This window comes from Charadrius vociferus, unplaced genomic scaffold (assembly GCF_000708025.1).
Source record: "Charadrius vociferus isolate BGI_N301 unplaced genomic scaffold, ASM70802v2 scaffold370, whole genome shotgun sequence".
NCBI lineage: Eukaryota > Metazoa > Chordata > Aves > Charadriiformes > Charadriidae > Charadrius > Charadrius vociferus.
This window is the reverse complement of record NW_009646744.1, coordinates 487,782-509,190: the sequence shown is the minus strand read 5'-3', so window position 1 is coordinate 509,190 and position 21,409 is coordinate 487,782. Positions and strand designations below refer to the sequence as shown.

The 21,409-nt window shown below is 42.4% G+C and overlaps 1 protein-coding gene across 2 annotated transcripts in view; it reads right to left on the bottom strand.

The window, feature by feature from the left end:
- Nucleotides 1–21,409, bottom strand: part of NR3C1 (nuclear receptor subfamily 3, group C, member 1 (glucocorticoid receptor)) — a 66,465-nt gene that overhangs the window by 21,197 nt on the left and 23,859 nt on the right. The window contains exons 2-3 of one of the 2 annotated variants that reach the window (XM_009890576.1): nucleotides 5,033–5,196; nucleotides 887–1,003 (exon numbers count right to left, since the gene is read on the bottom strand). In XM_009890576.1, the coding sequence (XP_009888878.1) occupies nucleotides 887–1,003; nucleotides 5,033–5,196 (281 nt within the window). Of the gene's footprint in view, nucleotides 1–886; nucleotides 1,004–5,023; nucleotides 5,197–21,409 lie in introns of both variants that reach the window. The other variant, XM_009890584.1, reaches the window with a different exon arrangement.

Below are 21,409 nucleotides of genomic sequence, written 5' to 3'. Positions count from 1 at the left end.
ATCGCTAACATAACTCACCCCTTACATTTCACCAAAGGATATTACCACTGACTGAAATGAAACTGTTATTTTTGTATCTGACAAATACATTTTTTGACATTTTTATTTTATCTGACAATTTTGATTACACAAGTATCACCATAACTATGCTAGCGAGCACTGTATTAATGTCTACAGCTCAAGGAAAAAATATCAAGCATAAAACGTAGCTGACACTAACAAAAATGTTTTATGCTATTTTACAACTGCTGCTAAATCTCTAGTTGATGCGGTCTTCAGTTTCTCATAAGCCATCCAGGACCTAGCAGAGAACAAGTATGTACTGGTATACTTAAATTTATATATTTAACCTATCTTTTCTAGAGAGAATCTGACAGATATCTAGGAAGAATCCACAGCATGAACAAAAATAATTTCCTTTTCTTCAGCTTGAAGATATAGGCCCTACTCCAACTTCAGATCTGTGTTTCTGGGCTTTCCTTCTCATCTGCGGTTTCAGTGTCAGGTCACTCTCCCGAGCGAGGAAGGGCAGCATCACACTTCCCTACAGAAGTTCTCCTGGAGTTCTGCTGTCTCAGATTCAGTGAAAAAACAGCGAGATATATGTGCTGACAGGAATAAAAAATAACCCTGGTTTGTGTGTATGACTCACTTCTGCTGAACATACTGCGAGCCAGAGCAACTGAGTACGGATAGGAAAGCATAGAAGAAAATTTTAGCCTTAAAAAAATCTTGCTTTTCATGAAAATGCTCATACACGCCATAAAATGCAGTACTTTTAACATATTAAAGTGCTGCTCAAATAATTGCTTTAGCTTCGTAAGCCATATGACCTTTACTGTCTAGGACTGAAAAATAAAAAAGGGATTTGAAGATCTGACGTTACCTTCGAGGTTCATGCCAGCTTGAAGACATTTCCGGTAGCGGCACGCTGGACAGTTTTTCCTCCGAATTTTGTCAATAATGCAATCGTTTCTCCCAGCGCACAGATAGTTGTGCTGCCCTGTATTCACAAAGACAAACAAAATAACCATAAGCTCTACAATGAGTAGTAGATAAAGTCATTATTTCTTTCAGCAACGTTAAGGATCTGGGGGCTATATAATATCTTTACTTACTGTACTTCATTTCTTGCAAAAGTAAGATCAGTATCCATATGATTTCATGTATCTAAACACCGAACAGATTTCTCATATTTAGACACCAAAGCCAATAAATTTCGGAAGAAATCCTATTTGCTATTCGTTAACATCAGGCAAATTCTATTTTTAAAACTATTTTTCTCTTACATTCCTCAAAGCTACCTTCTATAGCATGCTTCCGATTTCCCTAAACAGTTTCAGAAGGGATGTAAATAACATTCATAAACAAATTTTGAAAGTATAAATGTCAGCATTTCTACGGATACATAGACACAGCTTTCATCATATTCAAAGTCACAAAACCTCCTCTTGTTTAACTTAAGACTCTGAACCGGACAAACTAATTTCTCTCACACTTTTATGGATTCACAGATTCACAGCAAAACTGACCCTCGCAATACGGCAACTTGAGCTACATAAATTAAAGTAACTATATTCCTTAGCCATTCAGAGCAGAACAACGGAAGAGTAATATCTATTCTTAATTATTTGGATTATATGAATAATTGTCTCAAGATAACTTTAGAGAAAGATATTACTAAACGATATACCCTTCTCCCAGACAGGGATCAAAAACTAGGTATTTCTTTAGAAGGTAGAAAGCCCCTAGCCAAGCTTTTACGCTATATTTCAAAGTCCTGATAGTACAATAGTGAGAGAAACAAACACATTTTCCAAATACTGAGTTAACAACGGAGCTTAAGAGCCCTCTCACAGAAAAAGAGCACGGTTAAGGAATTTATTTCAAGTCAGCTGTGAAAATTACGGGTATGCAGAGCCCATTACTGTGGCTTTAGTCAAACTTCTCCAGTGAAGGGTTTCAAGTCCCTTGATATTCCAAGGAAGCCCTGGAGGTTCCCTTGAATGAATCCCCCCAACCTTTTTCATCTAAAGAAGAGGGAGCATCACTGACCCTTGTGTCATCTTTGTGTTTAACATAACTTAGAAACCAGATCCAAGATTCTGTTTACCATTAGCATACTAATATGCATCAGACAAATATACATGTACACACAGGAAATATAATGATGACTAGTCACCATCACTGTAGCAGAATAGAGACTCCAACTGCATGTCTCACAAAGATGCTCAATGAGCCCATGGTTTCCCACAGTCGATCCAGATGCTTCAGGTGTAGATTTCCCTGAGCTGTTCCATTTTTTTCCCTAACAAAACCAAAGCGCTTTATCTCCTTGAAAGTAGTTTGATTTGTTGTATTTACTCCTTACCTATTCTTGCTTTTTTTTAGGGAAAGCTGCACTATTTCTTTGTATCACATTATATTAAAGCTCTCCTTTCACATGAACATTTTGTGCGAAGTGAAGTTGATTGCACCTTCTGCTTCCTGTCTGACTGCCGCCCAGAGGACATGCCCGTTGCACAAAGGCATGTATTTCAAAAACCAGACAAAGCCACTTCACAAACAAGACACTGGTAACAACTGGCAGTGAGCAAATGGAGATGTTTCCAAGGGGATTTACGGCAGACAGGAGCATTTTACAGAGTGGCTGGACGCTTCAACATCGCACCACCCGTAGCCCAAGCCGGCGCCTGAGGCTCGACTGAATGAGTCTCTGCTCATTCGAGCTCACCAGTGTACAAAAAGGTTAGAAATTGCAGCGTTTTGGGCGAGGGAATTAAAAATGCTGAAAAAGAAGGACAATCTGGAGCACAGCAGGAGGCAGAGGTGTTGGGGAATGTGGTGGAGGGGAGGCGTGAGGATCTGAAGCAAGGCGAGGAAGCGGAGGTGAGGAGGAGTAGTGAAGATCTGGGTTGGCAGCGGGTGGGGGGGTGACATGCTGGGAAGTGAATGGGGTTGGCTCTGGGACCGGAGAAACCCAACTGTGAGGGCTCTGGGCTCGAAATAAGAACTACAACAAGATGGCCTTGGCCATCCTGCGTTCCTGAAGAAAGGACCCTGTTTGCATGAAGAACTGCGTGTAAGTATACAGCTGCTGTCCCACCGTCATCCTTCCCCCTACCCTCTAGTTCTACTCTTTGCTGAAAGAAATACGCTTTATATTGATTTTCTTGATATTGATATCTTCAGTTTCTGTGACTATTTCTGTCACAGTATACATGTGTTTAGACAAAGGTACAAAAAAGGGATTCAGGCTAAAGGATGGATTACGAATGTGCAGTCAGTTTCGTCTGTATACTAACAGGCGCCCGGCAGCTGTTAATAAAAAGCACATTGCGGAAACAAATTCTTTTTACATATGTTCCTACTAAGAAAAATGCCTATAAGAGACAAAAGCAAATTATTTGTTCCTTAAAGTGAATACTAAAACTAAGAGATTCTTGAAAACATTCACAATATCTAATCTGGAGGATTAAAGTTGGGATAATCTCTGAAGCAATAAAAATGAAAGCGGAGGTAAACCTTGAGCAATTTACTGCAATTTTTCAGCTACAAGCCTGCTTCCATTTTTACCATTAATACAGTTGATATAAGATGCGCCAAGGCACGTCACCGATCAAAAGGAATTACTGTGCTGATTTCTTCATATATCAATACCTTTGTGATTTGTTTAAGCTCGAGGATGGGCAAAACCATCACTATGACATATACTCAGATGCCATATAATACTACTTCTGAGGCGTATCAGGTGATCTTATTTTAATCAAAGATACAGATGATTATTTACTTCAAAGAAAGAGCCTGGCTCTAAATGGGAGTGCAACTCCAGACAGGACCGGTTGGGAGTCAGGAGCAACTCAGTGCTTTGCACTTGAGCTCATACTGTCTTGTAAGACTTCAGAAACAGCTTCAGCTTCCTGCAGAACTGACATCCTTTCCCCTTGTGCCAGCAAAAACTACGACATGAACTTGACTTTTCCGATCCCTCCAAGAGGCTCTGCATTTCCACGGAGCTCCCTATTGCATGCAGTGAGCTGGGAACTGGGAGAAAGCTCCTCTTCCAAAAGACAGAATGGCGGCTGGTCTTTGTCAGAACAGCCTTCCCTCTTCGCCAGTGAAACCCAACTTGCACAAACATTAGCAACAAGCGATGGTCTAATTCACTTCAAAATACCCAGTAATTGCACGAAGAGGCGCGAGACAGGAAACCCTGTAAGGCTGTAACTAAGAACAACAAATTTCAGCATAGAGGAATCCCTATCCTTTCAGAGACACTGAGAACACAGTCTAAATTTTCTGCATCCCTCTGACACCGAAGCGAGGAGCCAGACACTGAGCTACAGCCCAGTCCATTACATAATGGCCACTTACGCAGCCCAAAATTCTCAGATTACTTATTCTGCTATACACACTACAGAGTCATATGTAGTTTTCCATCATCGCTATTTTCCAGAATGATTTTCTTCCTGTGATTAGAAAAAAATCTCAATGATCCAAAACCACATACGTGTTCCTGTTACCTAGTTACCCCTGCAAGTAACACGCATGGACGTGTACATAATATAACCAATATTGCTTATAGGAAAAGCTGTAAAACTATCATAACCTCGCATACAACAGATTTACCAAGTTTCACATACAATTTCATGCACAAAACAGCTACCATTAAACTTAAAAATCACAAACTTTACAAATCTAATGCACACAGACAAGTATCTGTCTATAAATAAGACAAATAAACAAAAACAACAGCAAAAGACGAAAGAAACAAGAAGCCAAGACAACAATAGATCCTTTTACACTGTGACTGAATGGGAGCATTTTATAAATGTAAATGGAATCTATGCTTCAGATAATGCACCATTATCAATGGTTTTTACTATGAAAAGATCAGTGATATAATGGGTGGGATCTTCCAGTAGGATTCTAGCACAAACATGGATTACAGTGAGATTAAATAGACTGGGTTTTGAGTATGGATGTGGATTTTGTATTTTTTAAACAGCAAGTTCATCAGAACACATCTTACCCTCCACAGCTCTTTTGAAGAACACTTTGCAGCTGCCACAAGTAAGAACACCATAATGACACCCGGAGGCCTCATCAGAGCAGACAAGACAAAGCTTGGGAGGTGGTCCCGTCGTTGCTGAGGTTGTGGATGGAGAAGAGCTTACATCTGATCTTATTCCAGGGCTAAAAGAAAAAAAAAAAAAGCATAAAAATACTTTTAATTAAGATCCATGGGACACTGGCAAACATAATATTCATAACTGCAAGAAACAGACTGCCCTTATCCTCAAACAGGGTGCAGTTCTGCACACAAAGTTCACTCGACTCAAACAGTTAACCACTTAATTTTGTAAAACCTAAGTAAAGCTGTACGGATTTTTCACTGCCTACTCGACTAGGTCAAGATTACTTCCCTGATGCATCTCTGAAGCCAAGTTTCTTGCTCAATTATCCGAGCCTTTAAAACTGACTCTTAAAACACGCTCTCATTCCATACTGTTTTCATGACTGTCACGTTCCCTGCAGTCTGCATCGAGTGCTGCAAGAGCTTCCTTTCCAGCATCATCCCCGAGTTTCCTACTGGGATACTGTTATGCAAGAAGCTGTGCAAATTAAGCCATATATTGATATATATTTACAGTAATAAATGTCATTGCACCCCGGCATTTTAGGAAAAGAGTATCTATTCCTAATTTCAGGATCTGGTTTTCCTATATAAACATATAGGCCATCTACAAACGAAGGGTTGGTTCTTTAACAAGAAAAATAAAAATCATTGTTAGAACAATAAACAAACTATTATAATCACCTTTGAGCTGCTTCTGATCATAAGCGCTGAACCAACAGTGGTTGTGCCCAAGTTCAGAGGCTGATTTTACTCAGCATCTGTAAACAACCCAGCCGAGAGCTGCCGCGTTACCTGGCGAAGGCTGCCTCCACCCCCGTCACGAGGCACATTTTGTTCAGTTCATTTTCACAAAGTTTTAACTTTCAAAACGCATTTTCTATACTGCATGCTTGACTTAAAAGTCATTTTCACAGAAGATTTTGTCCAACAGGTTTCCAGCCACTTTCCAGAGAAAGTTAGAAAATAACACACTCTTTTTTTTTTTTTTTTTTAAGACTTTGGTGCCTTTACTCAGAAACTCGGCAGAACATCCATGGTTCCTACCGTGGGCTTCACATTCGGCTGTGGGCTGGCTTTTGCATGGAAAACGCCTTTTCCTCTCCCCAAGAAAGTCTGACCAGATTTGGTCACACTTTTTTAAAAAAAACCCATAATTCTCCAACATTCACAAAACCCTTAAAATTCCAGCCCAAACTGAAAGACTCCAGCACGTGGGAGGCTTTACTGGTGAACAGAACCTCCACGGGCCCCATCCCCAGCGAGCCAGCGAGAAATGATCCGTCTGGCCATTCCAAGGACTTCTGCTGCCGCGTTTGCTCGTACCAGGAAGGAGTTAGATAATAAAAGCAGGCACAAGGAGTGGGCATCCTACCACGCAAATACAGAGGGATAAAAGTCACACTAGAATGAACGTCAACGAAGTCCACGCTCTGACAAGTATGGAACTAGGTGGCAGAGAAAAGTGAAAATTACTTGTGTTAGGGAAAAACATGAGACAGCACAGGCACACGAAGACCTAAGGTACATGTAGACCCCCCTAAAAAACAGAGCCTGAGATGCGCTAGGGGAGAAGGTGACCCGTGTCTAAGCTAGAGCGGAGAGGGCTGAGCAGAAAAGCAAACACCAGACAAGAACACAGAAACAGCTTGAACGTGCTGGAATAGCTGTGGGAAGGAGGAGAGAAGAGTAAACCCAACAGGGGTGGTGCGAAGGGTTCAACGGGAAAGGCTGGAAATGGGAATGAAATAGAATGAGTCAACCTCGAGGAAAAAGGGAAGAAAAAAGCACACCCGGGAAAGAACACTTCTTTCCAGAACTTGGAAAAGAACTCAAATCCATCACATCGTTCCCTTGCGTTCAGAAAATATTTGTGAAATGCTGCAACACTTCTCTTCTATGACTCTACAAAGAGGCTGACAACCATCATTAGCTAGTCTGTCAACCGAAGTGGCTGTCACCGATAGTTTATGATCCATATGATGGCTTTTCTGTGTTTTCTAATTAATTTGCCTTCTTTTAAAGAGCAGAAAGCTATAATAAAATATTAAGGTTGCACAATCCAGCACTCAACATCCAAGTAATGGCAGAATGTAATTCAACCCAGTTACATTTATTTGACGTCCCTACAAACACGCATCGTTAGTTACACACTCATCCGAATTTCTACAAAGCACGTCTGCGTTCCTCAGTGCAGAGGCGCTCTAGGAACGAACACTGTAACGATGGAAGCTGCTGTTTGCATGGCCCCATCTCCTCTGATGAAGAAATCGGCTGATAGAAGCTAATGGCGATGGGGCTGCAGGAAAAGAAACCACACGGATAAGAAAGCTGAGGGTTCAAGTCTACTTCTGCCTCCCACGGCAAAGCTGTGCGTGACGGTATTTGGTTAATGCAAACCAGCCTTTTCAGAAACACTGCCTCAACGCTCCGCTTGACATCGGGTACGGATGCTGAAGCAAGGCACGCTACAACCTCAAGTCAACAGAGCTGTGCTCCGAGCCCAGCGACGCCCAGCTCCTTCCCCACCACGTGACTGGAACTAGCGCTCACGTTCAGCACAGATGACATTTTGGGTCCTCCTGCCCTTCCGGGCAGATCTCAGCCTTACGTCCTATTCAGAGGTGAGGTCCCCGTGCCCTCTGGGCTGTGGGGTGGCCCGGAGCAGCCCCCACAGTTCACGGCGCACCACAGCCCGGTGCTGCCGGGCCCAGTGTGCCCATCGCGCCCACCGCCCGGCACCGGGACAGCTCGGCTGCCCACCGGGACTTCTGCAGGAACTCAGAGAGGAGAGGGCAGCCCCAGGCTTGAGAACGCCAACCTGGTTCTTTGCTCCCCCACAGCATTCCTGTCTAGGTAGACAAATCCTTCTGACTACAAAGCTTTGCTTCCTTTCAACCCACACCTCTATTAATTTCTTCTGTTGTGTGGTTTAGGGGTTTTCTGTTGTTGTTTTTTTGTTTGGTTGCCCCCTCCCCCCCTTATCCCCCCCAGCTTACCGATCCATTTGGAAAAAAGGAATTAAATTGTTTCTCCACTTTGTAGTGTCATATGCAAAAAAAAGAAAATTACATAAAAAAATAATAATCAACACCTACCTCAAAAACAACCAACCTCCCCCCTGTTAAAACCAGTAATCACTGGCCAGTCTATAGCTACTGTAAGTCGCCTTATTTTCTCTCAAGTTTTAGGCCCAGTAGCTCCTGTTCTTATACTAAAAAATCTCAGTTTAAACATTGAAATATAGGCTGGGAGGCTGTGATTTTAAATAAGGAATATGTCACTTGAGAACTTCATTTTATTAAAATGATTAAAACCAGAAAAAGATGAAAACATCTTTCTATGCAGAGTTTTGAAGACAGCTAATTTAGACACAAAAATTAAACTCTTTATACCGTACGAATTTCTGACAAAAGCATTTTTAAGGAAACATTCATCAACTGTCATAGAAACTATGGTAGCGCCAAACATATTCCACTGAAACTTTTCAATCACCTTTAATTTTTAAACAGGGCTCATTTTCTGTACCAGTACCACAGAAAATGTAATCTGAGAAAGAAAACAGATGATATGACTTACAAAACTAAAAATAAATTATTACATTGATTAATAAAGCAGTAGCCAGCAATCTAATCTGGGCTTCTGGCATATCTTTTCAAGCCCGGCTATATCAGATAAGGCCAATATTTACTAACTGTGTGGAGAGCTGCCAGACACCGACAGTCCCCTGCTTGTGTGAAACACAATTTTGCTGGTCTGAAACATGGAGAACAGGAGGGACTGCAGTGCATAAGGGCTCCTGCAAGAGCTACTACACACTGGCTTGAGGTTTAATACGTGTCTTTTACCTATAAAGTCATACGTAGCAAAAGACAAACAACCACTTCCTAAGGAAGAGGTAAGGGAGGGAAGTTACACTCCGAGATAATATAATAATAAAAAAGTAACTGTTCAGTTATTGGCAGACATGTTTTTAAACTCAACAAAACCCTAATAAACTATGATTCTTATCTAAATAAATGAAAAAGTCAGGAAGCATAGATGAGAGAGGAAAAAAATTTCAAATTTTAGGGCTACCAAATTTGTAAAAACTTTAAATTTTATTTTTGGGAGGGCAAAGTGTTATTTGTTTAAGGGTACTGAGCTCCATTCCCATCTACTTTCAGAAACTATTTATATGTAATCTAATTTTATTTGTTTGTATAGACAGATTTATTGTTTCCAGTCAAGGAAACGCACGGGGGCACAATGGAAAGACTTAGAGAAAAGAAGATGCAGCCGCAGTCACACACTCGGCAGAAATCAGGTTGTTTAACCAAAGCCATTTCTGTGTTAATCATTTGCCAGAGGTTTTCAAACCAGGCTCAAGGTCCAAACCTTAATAAAGTGGGGTGCGGTAACCTTTCTGGCGGTGTGAAGTTTTCCTGTCTGGGGGTGCCTGTCCACCGCGGGTCACGGCGTCCTCCCGCGGAGGCCAGTGGCCAGGCCCCGGGCGAGCCAGTCCCACCAGCGCCACGCTCCTCCGGCCAGGGGCAGCTGGGAGACCAAACTCAGCCCCGCCATCCGCCAGAAACACCCGCCAGAGATGGGCCAGGTCGCTATTCCCTCTTCTGAAGAAACCTTCCTCCAGCAGAGTTGTTCGTTACCGAAGGAAACATTTGCTTTTTCCTCTTTCTGCTTTCTTCTCTCTTTACTGCGGAGAATATAAACTCTCCACAACACAGCACACAATACGCACACTCCCGTACGTCAAACTTACTAACTTAACGATATTTTAAAAACATACTACCTTCCGGTTACTTTACATTACTAAACAAAAATGTCTCCAGTGAGATAATGAAGAAGAGATGAATACTTTCAGCAACTAAAATTATTAGTCACTCACAGTGTACAACTGACAACTCTTTGCCGGCGAAGGAAAGCGTGGGACCATCAGCCGCAATCGGGATTTCCAAGCCCATGCCCAGCCCCGGCGCTCTTTTGCTGAAGGGTACATTCTTTTTTAAAGCACAAGATAAATTAGCACCAATAGCGAGTTACACACGTGCAATGAGAAGAGAACTTGGTCAATAATTCAGAAACTAACTGCATTTAAGGAAAACAGCTGCAAGTCACAGCACAGGAGAAGCAGCGCCTCGGGAAGCCTGTGGGGCCGCTCGGCGAAGAGGCAGCCGTCACCTTCCCAATTTTCACCTTAAAAAAAAAAAAAAAAACAAAAAAAACCTACCCTGAAGAAAAATTCAGGGGAAATGCATAATACAAGGGTTTTTTCAGACATGCAGACAACTAAGTTACTCCCTGGTGCGACTATAAATTACAAAACCAGAACACTCGCAACTGGCTCCTAAAAACCTGCAAGAAAATGCTGTTCATGTCCGACTGCCAACTCTGAGGAAAGAAATGGATGCAATATGTCTAGGGTTGGAAGAAACGGCTCAGAATTTGACTGTATTTATTTTGACCAGTCTTTTGATAAGACTATTAATTTTGCTCCTACTTCTAATGTAACATTTCACACGGGCGAGTTGCAGTCACTCGTGATATACCCAGACCACAACACCGCACACCGTCAGTGCTGCTCCAGCGTAAGTCACCTTAGGATCCAACGAACATCGTCTCCAAAGCCCGTTACTTATCTGTCTAAGTAGTATCAGCAAACTAACAGTGAAGAAATGATTTTCAATGTCATTGCCATCTGGGCCTCATTCTTATCTTATAGCAATGAGAACAATGTAAACACTCAGCTGCATACAGCAACCGATTACATTTTTTGAATTGCTTACTTCTTTATTAACTAGAGAAACCACTAATTGTTATTTATACCCTCTTAGGCAAGAAAGTAACCTTCAGTTCAAGCAGGAAAAAATTTTAAAACCAAGCTATTGACACAACAGTTGTTGTTACAATATTAAAACAGAAGTATATTTGCCAACTGAAATTAATTTCAAAAATGTATTTTGCTGAGAACCCGACCCAGTGGTTACGGTGGTCTCTTCTAACATACTCACTTGAGTTTGAAGAGACTGAAAATGGGTACGAGCTGGTAAGGACCAGGGCTCTCCCCCCGGCTGCCTGCCGGCTCCACGTCGCCCCCAGCCCGCGGTGTGTCCGGCCGGCACCGCGGCTGCGCACCACTCCACTCCCGCCAGCGGGCACCCACCGCACCGCCAGTCCCCCCAGGGACGGGGGGCCGGGGGTGCTGCTGCCCGCCCCAACGGACAACACACCCACAAACAAACAAGCAAGCCCTCCAAATAACTTCCCAATAGGTGGGTTACTGTACTAAAGTTCTCTTTGCGCTTAAAACGGGACCAAATTGCTTTGGTAAAAGCGCTGTTCTTGATTACAAGCGTGTCCTCAATGATGCCATAATGAATTAAAAATCTACTTCGGACTACAGTATCTAACCAAAGCCTGCGACGAAAAGCATCCAGTATTACTGTTTTACAGCACCTCTGACAACCGAGATGATTAACACCCTTTCCGTTCTCCCGCACCCAGATCAGTGCCGTGCCATGACCGGATAAAGCAGCAAACCAGATTCTGAACCAACGGTCCAGTTCTGTGCACACACCTGTAACACGACCGAGATCACACCAACCTGAGGAATGCGTCACCCAGAGCGGCCACGGCCGAATTTGCTTCACTGCCGCCATCAGAACCTCATGGCAGAGAAACACGTTATTTTACAATCAGATGAGCAGGTACCATCGGCCTCCTCCCGACACGCACTCCGCATCAGGATATATTTTATCACTAACTTACGAAGGAGTCCTGGGATTCTAACGCCCAGAAAAATTTAAAATGAGGCATACCTAAAGCAGCAAAGTCTCATAATTAACCTCTCTCTCTGCAGAACAACACACATTTTACCCTCCCTTTAATACGAGTAAAGCAGACTGCAATATTCATTGTTTTGTATAAAGTCACCTCAATTACCCTAAACGTTTTTGCTGATGTTTCCAACAACTCAGGTACATCATAACAAGGACATTGACCAAAGTACCAAGACGGAGTTCAGAACAAAAAAGTGACTTCAGTTCACACCGAGAAAACACTTTACACGTATCTGTTATGAAAGATTTTATGTATAAAAATACACTTACTATTGGCAAACAAAATAAATTGGAATTCATACGTTTCCTGTAAGTACTGTTGTACAGAACCAGTCAAATCTTGATGCTGGTAAGGTTTTGGTCAGTCCAGAGGTCTTGAAGAAGCTGAACTGCCAACCTATGCTCTGTTCTCTGTAAGCGTCTGAAGAATTAGTATTTAATTGGAAAACGCAGCACGCAGAAGCGCGGCCGGCGCAGGAAGCCCCGTCTTCTCCTCTGCCCCACGCCCAGGCGCTCCCTGCTCCTCGCAGGAGCATCAGGACCCCACGGCGGCCGGGGGCTGCCGGAGAGGGGACCGCAGCCCCCGACACGGGGACAGCACACCCCCCCAACCCCACGGGCTGGGGGACACGATCTGCCCCTCAGGAGAAGCCGACGGAGTAACTGCAGGTGTTTTGCAGAGCGCCAGTGACACACACGCATTGCTCAGAACCGGCTTCGCAGGGAGCTCATTGTTTCATTTCTCACGAATTATACCCTATTACATAAAAATAAACCCTGAGAGCACAGGCAGATACCAACAGCACGTTAACAGAATAAAAATTTGCAGGGATGCCCGATGCAGCGCAGGGGCAGTAAGCCCATCACGGGAAGCGGCGCAGGCTCCCTGCGGGCATCAGCCCTTTCTCTCCCTCTCAAAGCCCGTACCATATTCACGCCAAGACCCGCGGACGAGCATCCTACCGCAGGCGACTCGGGGCTCTTCCATCGCCACGCCAGCGCCCGGTGGGCGCAGGGAGCCCCCGGCAGCTCCAGAGCCACGGCCCCAACGCCGCCCCTTCTCCCCGCTCCGAAATGGCGTCCGCTACCATTTTAGAGCTCGCCCAGGAGTGAGAAACACGCACACACGCGCAAGTGAGCGACGCCACTATTTTTTTTTTTTTTCCCTTTTGGATACTCTCCAGAACGTAAAGGTTTCAAGGGCACAGGCAAAGCTTTCTTGGAATGGATAAATGGTAATTGATGTTGCAGCTGCAACCTTAGCTAGAGCTCCCGGGATTTCAAATGTACTACAGCCCCAAAGTATTTATGACCAGAATATGATAATTAAATTATACGTTCTAAACTTTTACATTCATTACAGTGCTCCAGCAAAGCAGCCAAGAAGTCTTACCTTCAAGGGTAGGACTTAATTTCTGTATGAATCCATTTATGCATATTTTTCCAAAGGTCTTTTTTTTTTTTTTAAATTTCATTGTGCATCCTTGCTTCCTTAGATACAGAGGCAGCAAAAAAAAAAAAAAAAAGAAAGAGTAAGACAGAAGCCAGTACTTTTATACTTAAATAAAAACTTCACATAAAAATACAGAATCAAATCATCCTGGGCCATCCTAATTGTTTATGCTTTGCTGGAACAAAATATGCATTTCATCTACATACATTTACAGACAGGTTGTGGATCATCGAAAAACTTGACTTTCAAGAACTCGATCTTGCAGACACATCCAGCTTTACAGGCGTACGTACGCACTCTGTGGCTACAAACGAAGGTGCAAGCAGGTGTCTCTGCAAAGAGACCCTAATTAGGAGGGCTGCAAGACTAATAGGCATTCAGTAGAAGAAAGCTCAAAAGTCTAATCAGATTTACATTTTTTTCTCTCTCATTTTAAGCACAATACACGAAACTCTCCCTTGTCCATCCCATCTCTGAATGCAGCAAGCGCCGCAGGGTAGGTGCGTCCTACCCGCGTGACACTTTCTTGGAAGCAGTTCCTTAGTTTCCTGAACCTTGCAAACTAACCAAGAGCCAATGTACCCACCGAAACTTTATCATCGTAAGACAAGTCCTTTAACATACTAATTTCATTTGCTAGCACACTGAATTCAACAAGACAGCAGGACTCTTGCACAGAGATATTCTGTTGTTACTAGACCAGACCCAGGAGCTTAGATCAGGCACCGCATTATAGCTCATCCCATACAGTCAGCACGTCTCGGAACAGGATTTTACTCCCTATTGCAGCACCCTTAAGTAGTGTGGTACCAGAGGAACTGAACTTAAAATATTAAACGGGATTTCTTCCATTAATGACCTCCGCGTGAGCCATGAACACTGCACAGGTCTCCTTAACGTGAACGCCTGTGTCAATCCCAGGCCGGCAGGCGCAGGCTGCCAAAATGATGTTGCTAGGAAAGAAGGCGAGAGACATCTGGAAAGCTGACTCTAACGTACATGGAAAAATATTAATGGCACTGTAAGAAATGCAGTAAAAGATTAAACTGAACTGCAATAGTCACTGAACAGATATTTTAAAAGCTGCAGGATAATACTTGCGTAGCAAACTGAGTCATAAAGCTGTAAAGAAATTTAGCCTGGTAACTAGAAAGTTAATTTCTGCTATTTTGAAAAAAACCCCCAAGACTCTGCTGCTGCCAGTATAACCCTGTAACAGTAACCTGGACACTGATTTTTATGAATGCATACACCACACTTGCTCAACACAGTTTGTGCTTTTATCAGCACTGCATAACTATTTTCTGCCTTACTTCCCAAAATACCAATAGCAAGAAATAAAAATCAATAGGCACAAATAAGAAAGCAGAAACAAACCTTAACTCTGAGGAGGAGGAAGAATAGGAGGAGGGAAAGATGGAAACAGGGCAAGAAAAGCAGAAAGGAATGTTTCTTCCTTAATTCTTTCTACAGACCTTCAAGGAAGCTCTGTTTAAAAGCGGAACTGATACTAAAAGAAAATCAAGATGGTAAATTCTGCAGTACACAAACTCCATTTCCTTGTCGGTCCGTACGAAGCCTTGCACAACATGTCTTTACCCTTGGCATAGGCTGTCACACTTTTTTGTCAATGAAAATAATACATTTACATGTGGAGCAGTTTATTACGGAATATTAACCAACGTGTTGCGTTCTGGGCTGTGCTTCAGTGGAAGTATACGGAGAAGAGGGACGGGGATGCGTGCCAATTTTAGGTTTTGGCCTCAATCCATTTGATGCGGATCCAGGATGACTTGGTTGACTGTTGAGTCATAGGTTGGTTCAATTGACATTATTTTACATTTGACTAGTTATTGTTCTTTAAACTTTGATCAGGAGTCCAGAAGCTCAAAAAACACCAGTGAACCAGAAAGAAAGGGGCCAAAGCAGAGTTTAAACAAGGTTCTGAAGCAAAAAAACCAAACAAACCAACAAACCCTCTCCTTAAATGACATCTATTTTTAGCAGAGACAGCTATAAAAACCAAAACCTACCTCACAACTTAAAAAATTTCTGTTGTATTAACAAATATCGGAAACAAACAAGATTGATTTCCAAATCAGTGAAGTCTGAGCTATTGCTCTCGCCCGTTAACATAAAGGCAGGAAGGAGAGGCAAATCTTTTCCCTTCCAAAGTCAGTCAGTGAACGAGCGCTGTACTTGTAACAGATACAACAGTACAATATTGCTGACACAGCAGACAGTCAATGTGCACACTGTGAATTCACTTCAGCCAATGCTCAATCTAAAACTGAAAAAAAAATTAAAAATAAAATACTTTAATCCCCCAAAGTCACTGTTTCAGTATGGAAGGGTAAGAGAAGCCCATAAATACTATTGGCTTATGTTTTAGAAGCTCGGGTGTGTTTCACGCGGATGTGATCAGAAATGAACTTGTTGCACAGATGCACTGCATTTAAACAGACATTTTTAGCAAAAGTTGACTCTCCTGACTTTCAGCATGTCCACTTGACTCATTTTTTTCCACTCCATTTTACCCCAATTTCAGGCAGCTGTATGTTTTCGGTAGGTTGTGCTCCCCTGTGAGGGAAATCCAATGTTATACCCACTTGTTCTCAGAAAGCTGAGCAGCAGCTGAAGAAACAAGCAGAGGAAGAACTCCAGCTACCTCTAGGATGAGAGAGGCGGTGAGAAGGGAGACGGGGCTTTGCTGCAGTCAGCTAGCAAGGAGGGAATCAGCTTTCATAACAACTTCCAAGAGCGTGAAAAAGAAATAAAAAACAATAAAAACATCATATAGGGGTACTTTGCTGGAAGACAAAAGTACTTCTGATGATTTTGAGATCTTAGTCACACAGGAGGATGAGCGCAAGATGTTCTTTCTCAGTGCTAAAGGCCAGAACTGAGGTTCAGCGGCAACTTCGCATTGGAACTGCATAAGGTGCTACCCCCGATGCGTGTGGATTATGTTCCCCACCTGGTCATGAGCAGTAACGTCACTTTCAAAGGGTAAAGATTCTTTTTTACCGCATTAGACAGAGAACAGTAATTCCTGCAGGCAAGATATAGAGCAAACTCAAAATTCTCGGTGACTTAAAAATCAGGAAGTTGCTGAAGGACAAAACACCGTGACGGCACGCTGCCCCACTCCCCAAGGGAGAGGCTAAGGCCTCCCACTCTGAACGCCACCAAAAGGCTTGCTTTCACATCTCATGTTTAGTTTTTAGAGAATTTTATCCTTCACATCCAGACCTCTGTATGTACGTAACAGAGCTTAAAACCGAGTAAACCTGTCTAAAAGGTATTCTCCAAAGTCTTACTAACACTTTCAATGCCCTTAATAACACAATTTCATTTCACTTTAACTGACCTCTGACACGTCTCATGCAAAGAATACGCACAAACCCACTCTTCCCCACACATGAACAGGAAGAAGAGCACGCAGTGAGTTTGTTTATTGACGTAAAACCAGCCACCGAAACTTGTGCAGTATTTTCACAAGGACAAGCAACAGGTACTACCATAGACCTGTACAACGTATATAGCTATTGTATGTAATTTTCATAGTGCTTTTAAGTCAATGTTATTGAATTATCTAGTAGAGTGCTATAATTACTTTTGTCAACACTGTTAAGCAATTACAGATACAATTTCTGCTATAACGCGCACATGCAATAGGTTATTATCTGCTTTTATTTCCACTTGGCATCCATGTCTCACACAAGACTATCAAGATGTTTCATCACAACCCTCTTGCTGCATGCTCCCAGACTTTACAAGCACTTCTTGTCTTTGGTTCCCCCCCCCCTCCCCGGCCCCGCAATACTTTCAGGTCTTGCCTTCTTTCTCTCTCCTGGATTTCTCGTATTATTTTACCCGCCTTCCTCTGCCCCCTTCCTACCCCTCCCCGTCAGACGAAGGAAGCTCTATTCCTTCCTTGCTGACCCTCACAGGGTTTCCTGGCCACATTGTTCATCTCTGCCTCTTTGTATATTTTCTCTTCCTGAGCCGCACTGGGAACCCCTCCCAATTAAAACTCCATCTGTAAACTTCATTAACAGGCTGTTTACCTCTCTCAGCACTACCACGAAGGTGACGAGGCAGATAATCCCAGAGCCTGCACACACCTATCTCCCCACCGCCTCTTTTCTCCGAGAGCATCCTCTGTGTCCTCAGGACTGCTCTGGGCATCGTGCAGTTATTTTGAGTTTGAAACAGTGGGAACTCCAACATTTTTTCACCAGAGTATTAAAGACTTCCCTGGTGGGAAACCGTTTTCCTTTCCCGAATGTCAGTGTGCATTACAACTAGGTGCACTCTTGGAAAGGTCCTGACGGCCATTACAAATCTTTTACAACCCGCCACCATCTATCATCATCTTTCAGTATCTTACACTAACAATTTGGTCACTCAGATTTGCTCGTAGAATAGGTCATGATACCGCAAATAGAAAATTGTAACCGATTGTAATTAACTCTGGTCATTGTTCAAGATTTACGTAGTGTAACACATAGTGCCTTCACATCTGCAACAAGTTTTTAAGTCACTGCTGTTTAGTTTACAAAGTTTGTTCCAGTAAGAGAGGTGTAGTATTCCTTATGCAAAAATGGAAAGCTGTCTACTACCGAAATATGGTACAAGGCAGAATTCACTGCATGATGATTTTGGAAGAGGCTCGAGATCATTCTACTCACCACCTGAAGAAAACAGGGCTTGAATTCAACTTTTAAAGACTACTTCTTAGCCACTACGTCCTTACTTTCTTACAAAATTATAAAGGCTACTGATAAAAAAGGTATTCCATCAGTTTCTCATATTTTTCATGAAACCAAACAATATAAAAATACAAAAATACTGCTTCTTGAGCTGCAGCTAGGAAAGGTTTCAAAGCACAGAAGGTGCTATAAAGACCTGGAAAGAGCACACAAGACAGGAAAATCTGGCAAAACCAGAGACACAGTATATGGAGGAAAAAAAGTTTTATCTGCCAATTCCTTCAAACATTTCTGTTACCTGTCAGATGAACAGTCAATCAATCAATCCTTCCTTTTTAAAATATTTACATAAAGCAAAGGAATAAAAAAAAGAACCATGTCAATCAGACATTATTGAGCAGACCCCATTGTGGTAAAACTTTCCTTTACCTAAATCCTAGCTTCCTCATCAGCTTTTTCAGCAGCAAGTACTACAGAAACAGAACAACCAGCATTCAAACTCCCCTGGTGCAGACCCCAGAGAAGTGCAGACAGTTGCACACAGGCCAGAACAAGCTTTTTACTCCAAATAATTTACTGTTACAGTTTTAGAGCGTTGAGCACACCTTCTAAGCCAGCGTCTGTGGACACACGCATCTCCTGCCCTGGCGGACGCCGGCAGCAGGCCGTCTCTCCACGCGGTACGTACCGATGCCCTGAGCCCAGGTATACTGAAGAGAGGTGCAGTGAGACCCCCGTGCAATGATCAGGAGAGTGGTCCCTACACCGAAGACCAAATTCCTTTCCTTATTAATACCTGAAGCGTAGCATGGAAAAGAAACCAAAGGGAAAAACCTGAAACTCAACTATGGTTTTGGGTTTTTTTTTAAACACAGGTTGTATAAAAATGATTTATTGTTTCCATAATGGTAGTGTCCGAATCTCTAATTGTTTTAAATGCTGCACCTCTCGCTGCACCTCAGCATCAGTTGTCTGAGCCTGGCTCTGGTTTGTAAGTCAAGTCTGTAACTGACACCTAAACATGCAAGCCGAGTTTAATAGAGAAGAGATGCTGACATTCAGAAAGCCTTAATTTTTCAAACAAAAAGTACATTATGGTGCTTTTGTTTAGATAACACACAACATTCTGGTTTTAAATAAGCATTTCTCACATTGCAGTAACAATAACTTGCACTGTTACTGCATCTTCAAGAGACCTTGATCAAATGGTTTTTACCGTTGTAAAGCTTCTCTCAGATTCACAGAGCTTCAGAGAAATTAATTCAATAACAAAACATCTTTATGAACCAGGAAAGTTGTTAGTCTTTGCTTATTTTTAACAGAGGCTGAGACCGAAGCAGCACATAAGCTTCCAAACTTGTCAACAAAAGCAGGGTTCCAAAAGCCGAGGGCAGCCGGGATCAGCCTGGTCCCTCCGGAGCACTGCGCTCTCCCACCCCAGATTCTCCGGAGCCCCTGATAACGTGTAATTGCCGCAGGCCTATTTTTAAGGTGAAATAAATAACTGTATGATCAAAGACTCGCATTATTTCCAGTTTGTGCTAAAATTTGTTAAGACTATATGGTCTTTGAATTAATGACCAAGCCCAACATTTCTGTTATATCACTTACATGTTTCATCTGAGAAACATTAAACAAAGGTCAAATTGACAAACAAGAAAGTTTGCTAATAGGAACAAACTGAACATTGATTGCACACTTAACTCTGTTTCGGTAAGCTCGTCTGAGAGCCTGTGGTTAAGCCCATGTTTAAAGAGGGCTTTGCTTTGCACAAGTTTATGATTGTACGTGCAGTGCCACTGGCGTTACACAACGAGGCGTTCACTGTGGATCTCTGCCCTGCTGCCCCTTCCTGGCAGAAAAGGAGCCTCTCCGTTCTACGGAGTCATCCCACAGCACACGCCGTGGTTTTAGTTTTCACCTTGCCTAGGGAAGTATCCTCAGTGTAATGTACTCATGACAATGTAATAACAGGATCTAGCTGAGAAAGACAAACCAGATTTTAAAAATTAAAGTAATATCCGAATCATGCAAAATGGACGTTTCAGTGTCTCAAATGACTGATTTTCAAAATCAAACTAAGAACTAATGCATCCTAAGAACAAAATTTAAAAAAAAATAAAATTTAGGGTCAGTCTTATGGTCCAAATTAATTTCACCTAACTTCAGGACCAAAGGAGGTACTAAATCGCTACAATGAACGCTTACCTAATCAATCCAGAGAAACGCTAAACAGTAAAGAATAATTCAATCCCCCCACTGCCTAATACAGAAAACTGAAGTTTGGATAGTTATGCTCTTAAATTTGAGACCTCAGCACACCTAAATTTAGATGAGATTAACAGAGACCTGAATATAAATTATACTCGAATTGATATGAAGGAATTATTTTCTTAAGTTTCATACTTTCTTATTTCTGATGCTGAATGCATAATCATTACAGACAGTCTGCTTCCTATCTGTAATACAAATTTGCCTGTTAACCCCTATTCTGTTGTTCAAGACAAGAACTGATTCTCCAAGGTGTTGACCTATTGTCACTTCTCAGTGGCTCCTAAAGCCAAGGATACCGAGAACTCCCTAGTTCCGGAAGAACAACAAAGCAAGTACCATGAGAGAAATATAATCATCATCTCTAACTGATAACACAAAAATAACAGAACCACCAACTTCCATTATTTATGCTACTTCTCTGTATTTTGGAAGCCGTGTTGTTTCAAAAAGCTTGGAACAGTCACAACTTGACCATCTTTCCACTGCAACAATCCATAAAGAAATAGCAAACAGAGCCAAAGGTCTGTAGTTTTTCATCTCAGTTGTGGATGGCTTGAGCGAGGCCAAGAACTGGAGATAAGCAGGCCAGCCTTTTCAAGGAGAGAATGATAAGTGTTTCCCTGTATTGCTTATTCTTGCAATTTTAATCACAAGTCTTGCAGCATCTGGCATTTTTCCTTTAGCCCCGCTTAAGGGCTTCCAACTGTGAGAAACTCTCTTTTCTCCGAAAATCTGTACTGAGCTGAAAAACGTACGCACCTAAAGGGTTAAAAAGACAGAGCAGCACGTCCGCTTGAGTATTTTTCAGAATCTCATGATTAAGTTGAGCCTCAAACCACGGTGCTGGTACCGTTTTTAAGCTTTAATAGAAAAACTTGAAATATTTTAAGGACTTCGATGAAGGAGGAACAAAGTCCACGGCTCACTGCTAACACCGTGCGAGTAATTCCAGCTCCAGACCAACAGAGCATGTTCTTAACGGACCGCAAGCGGT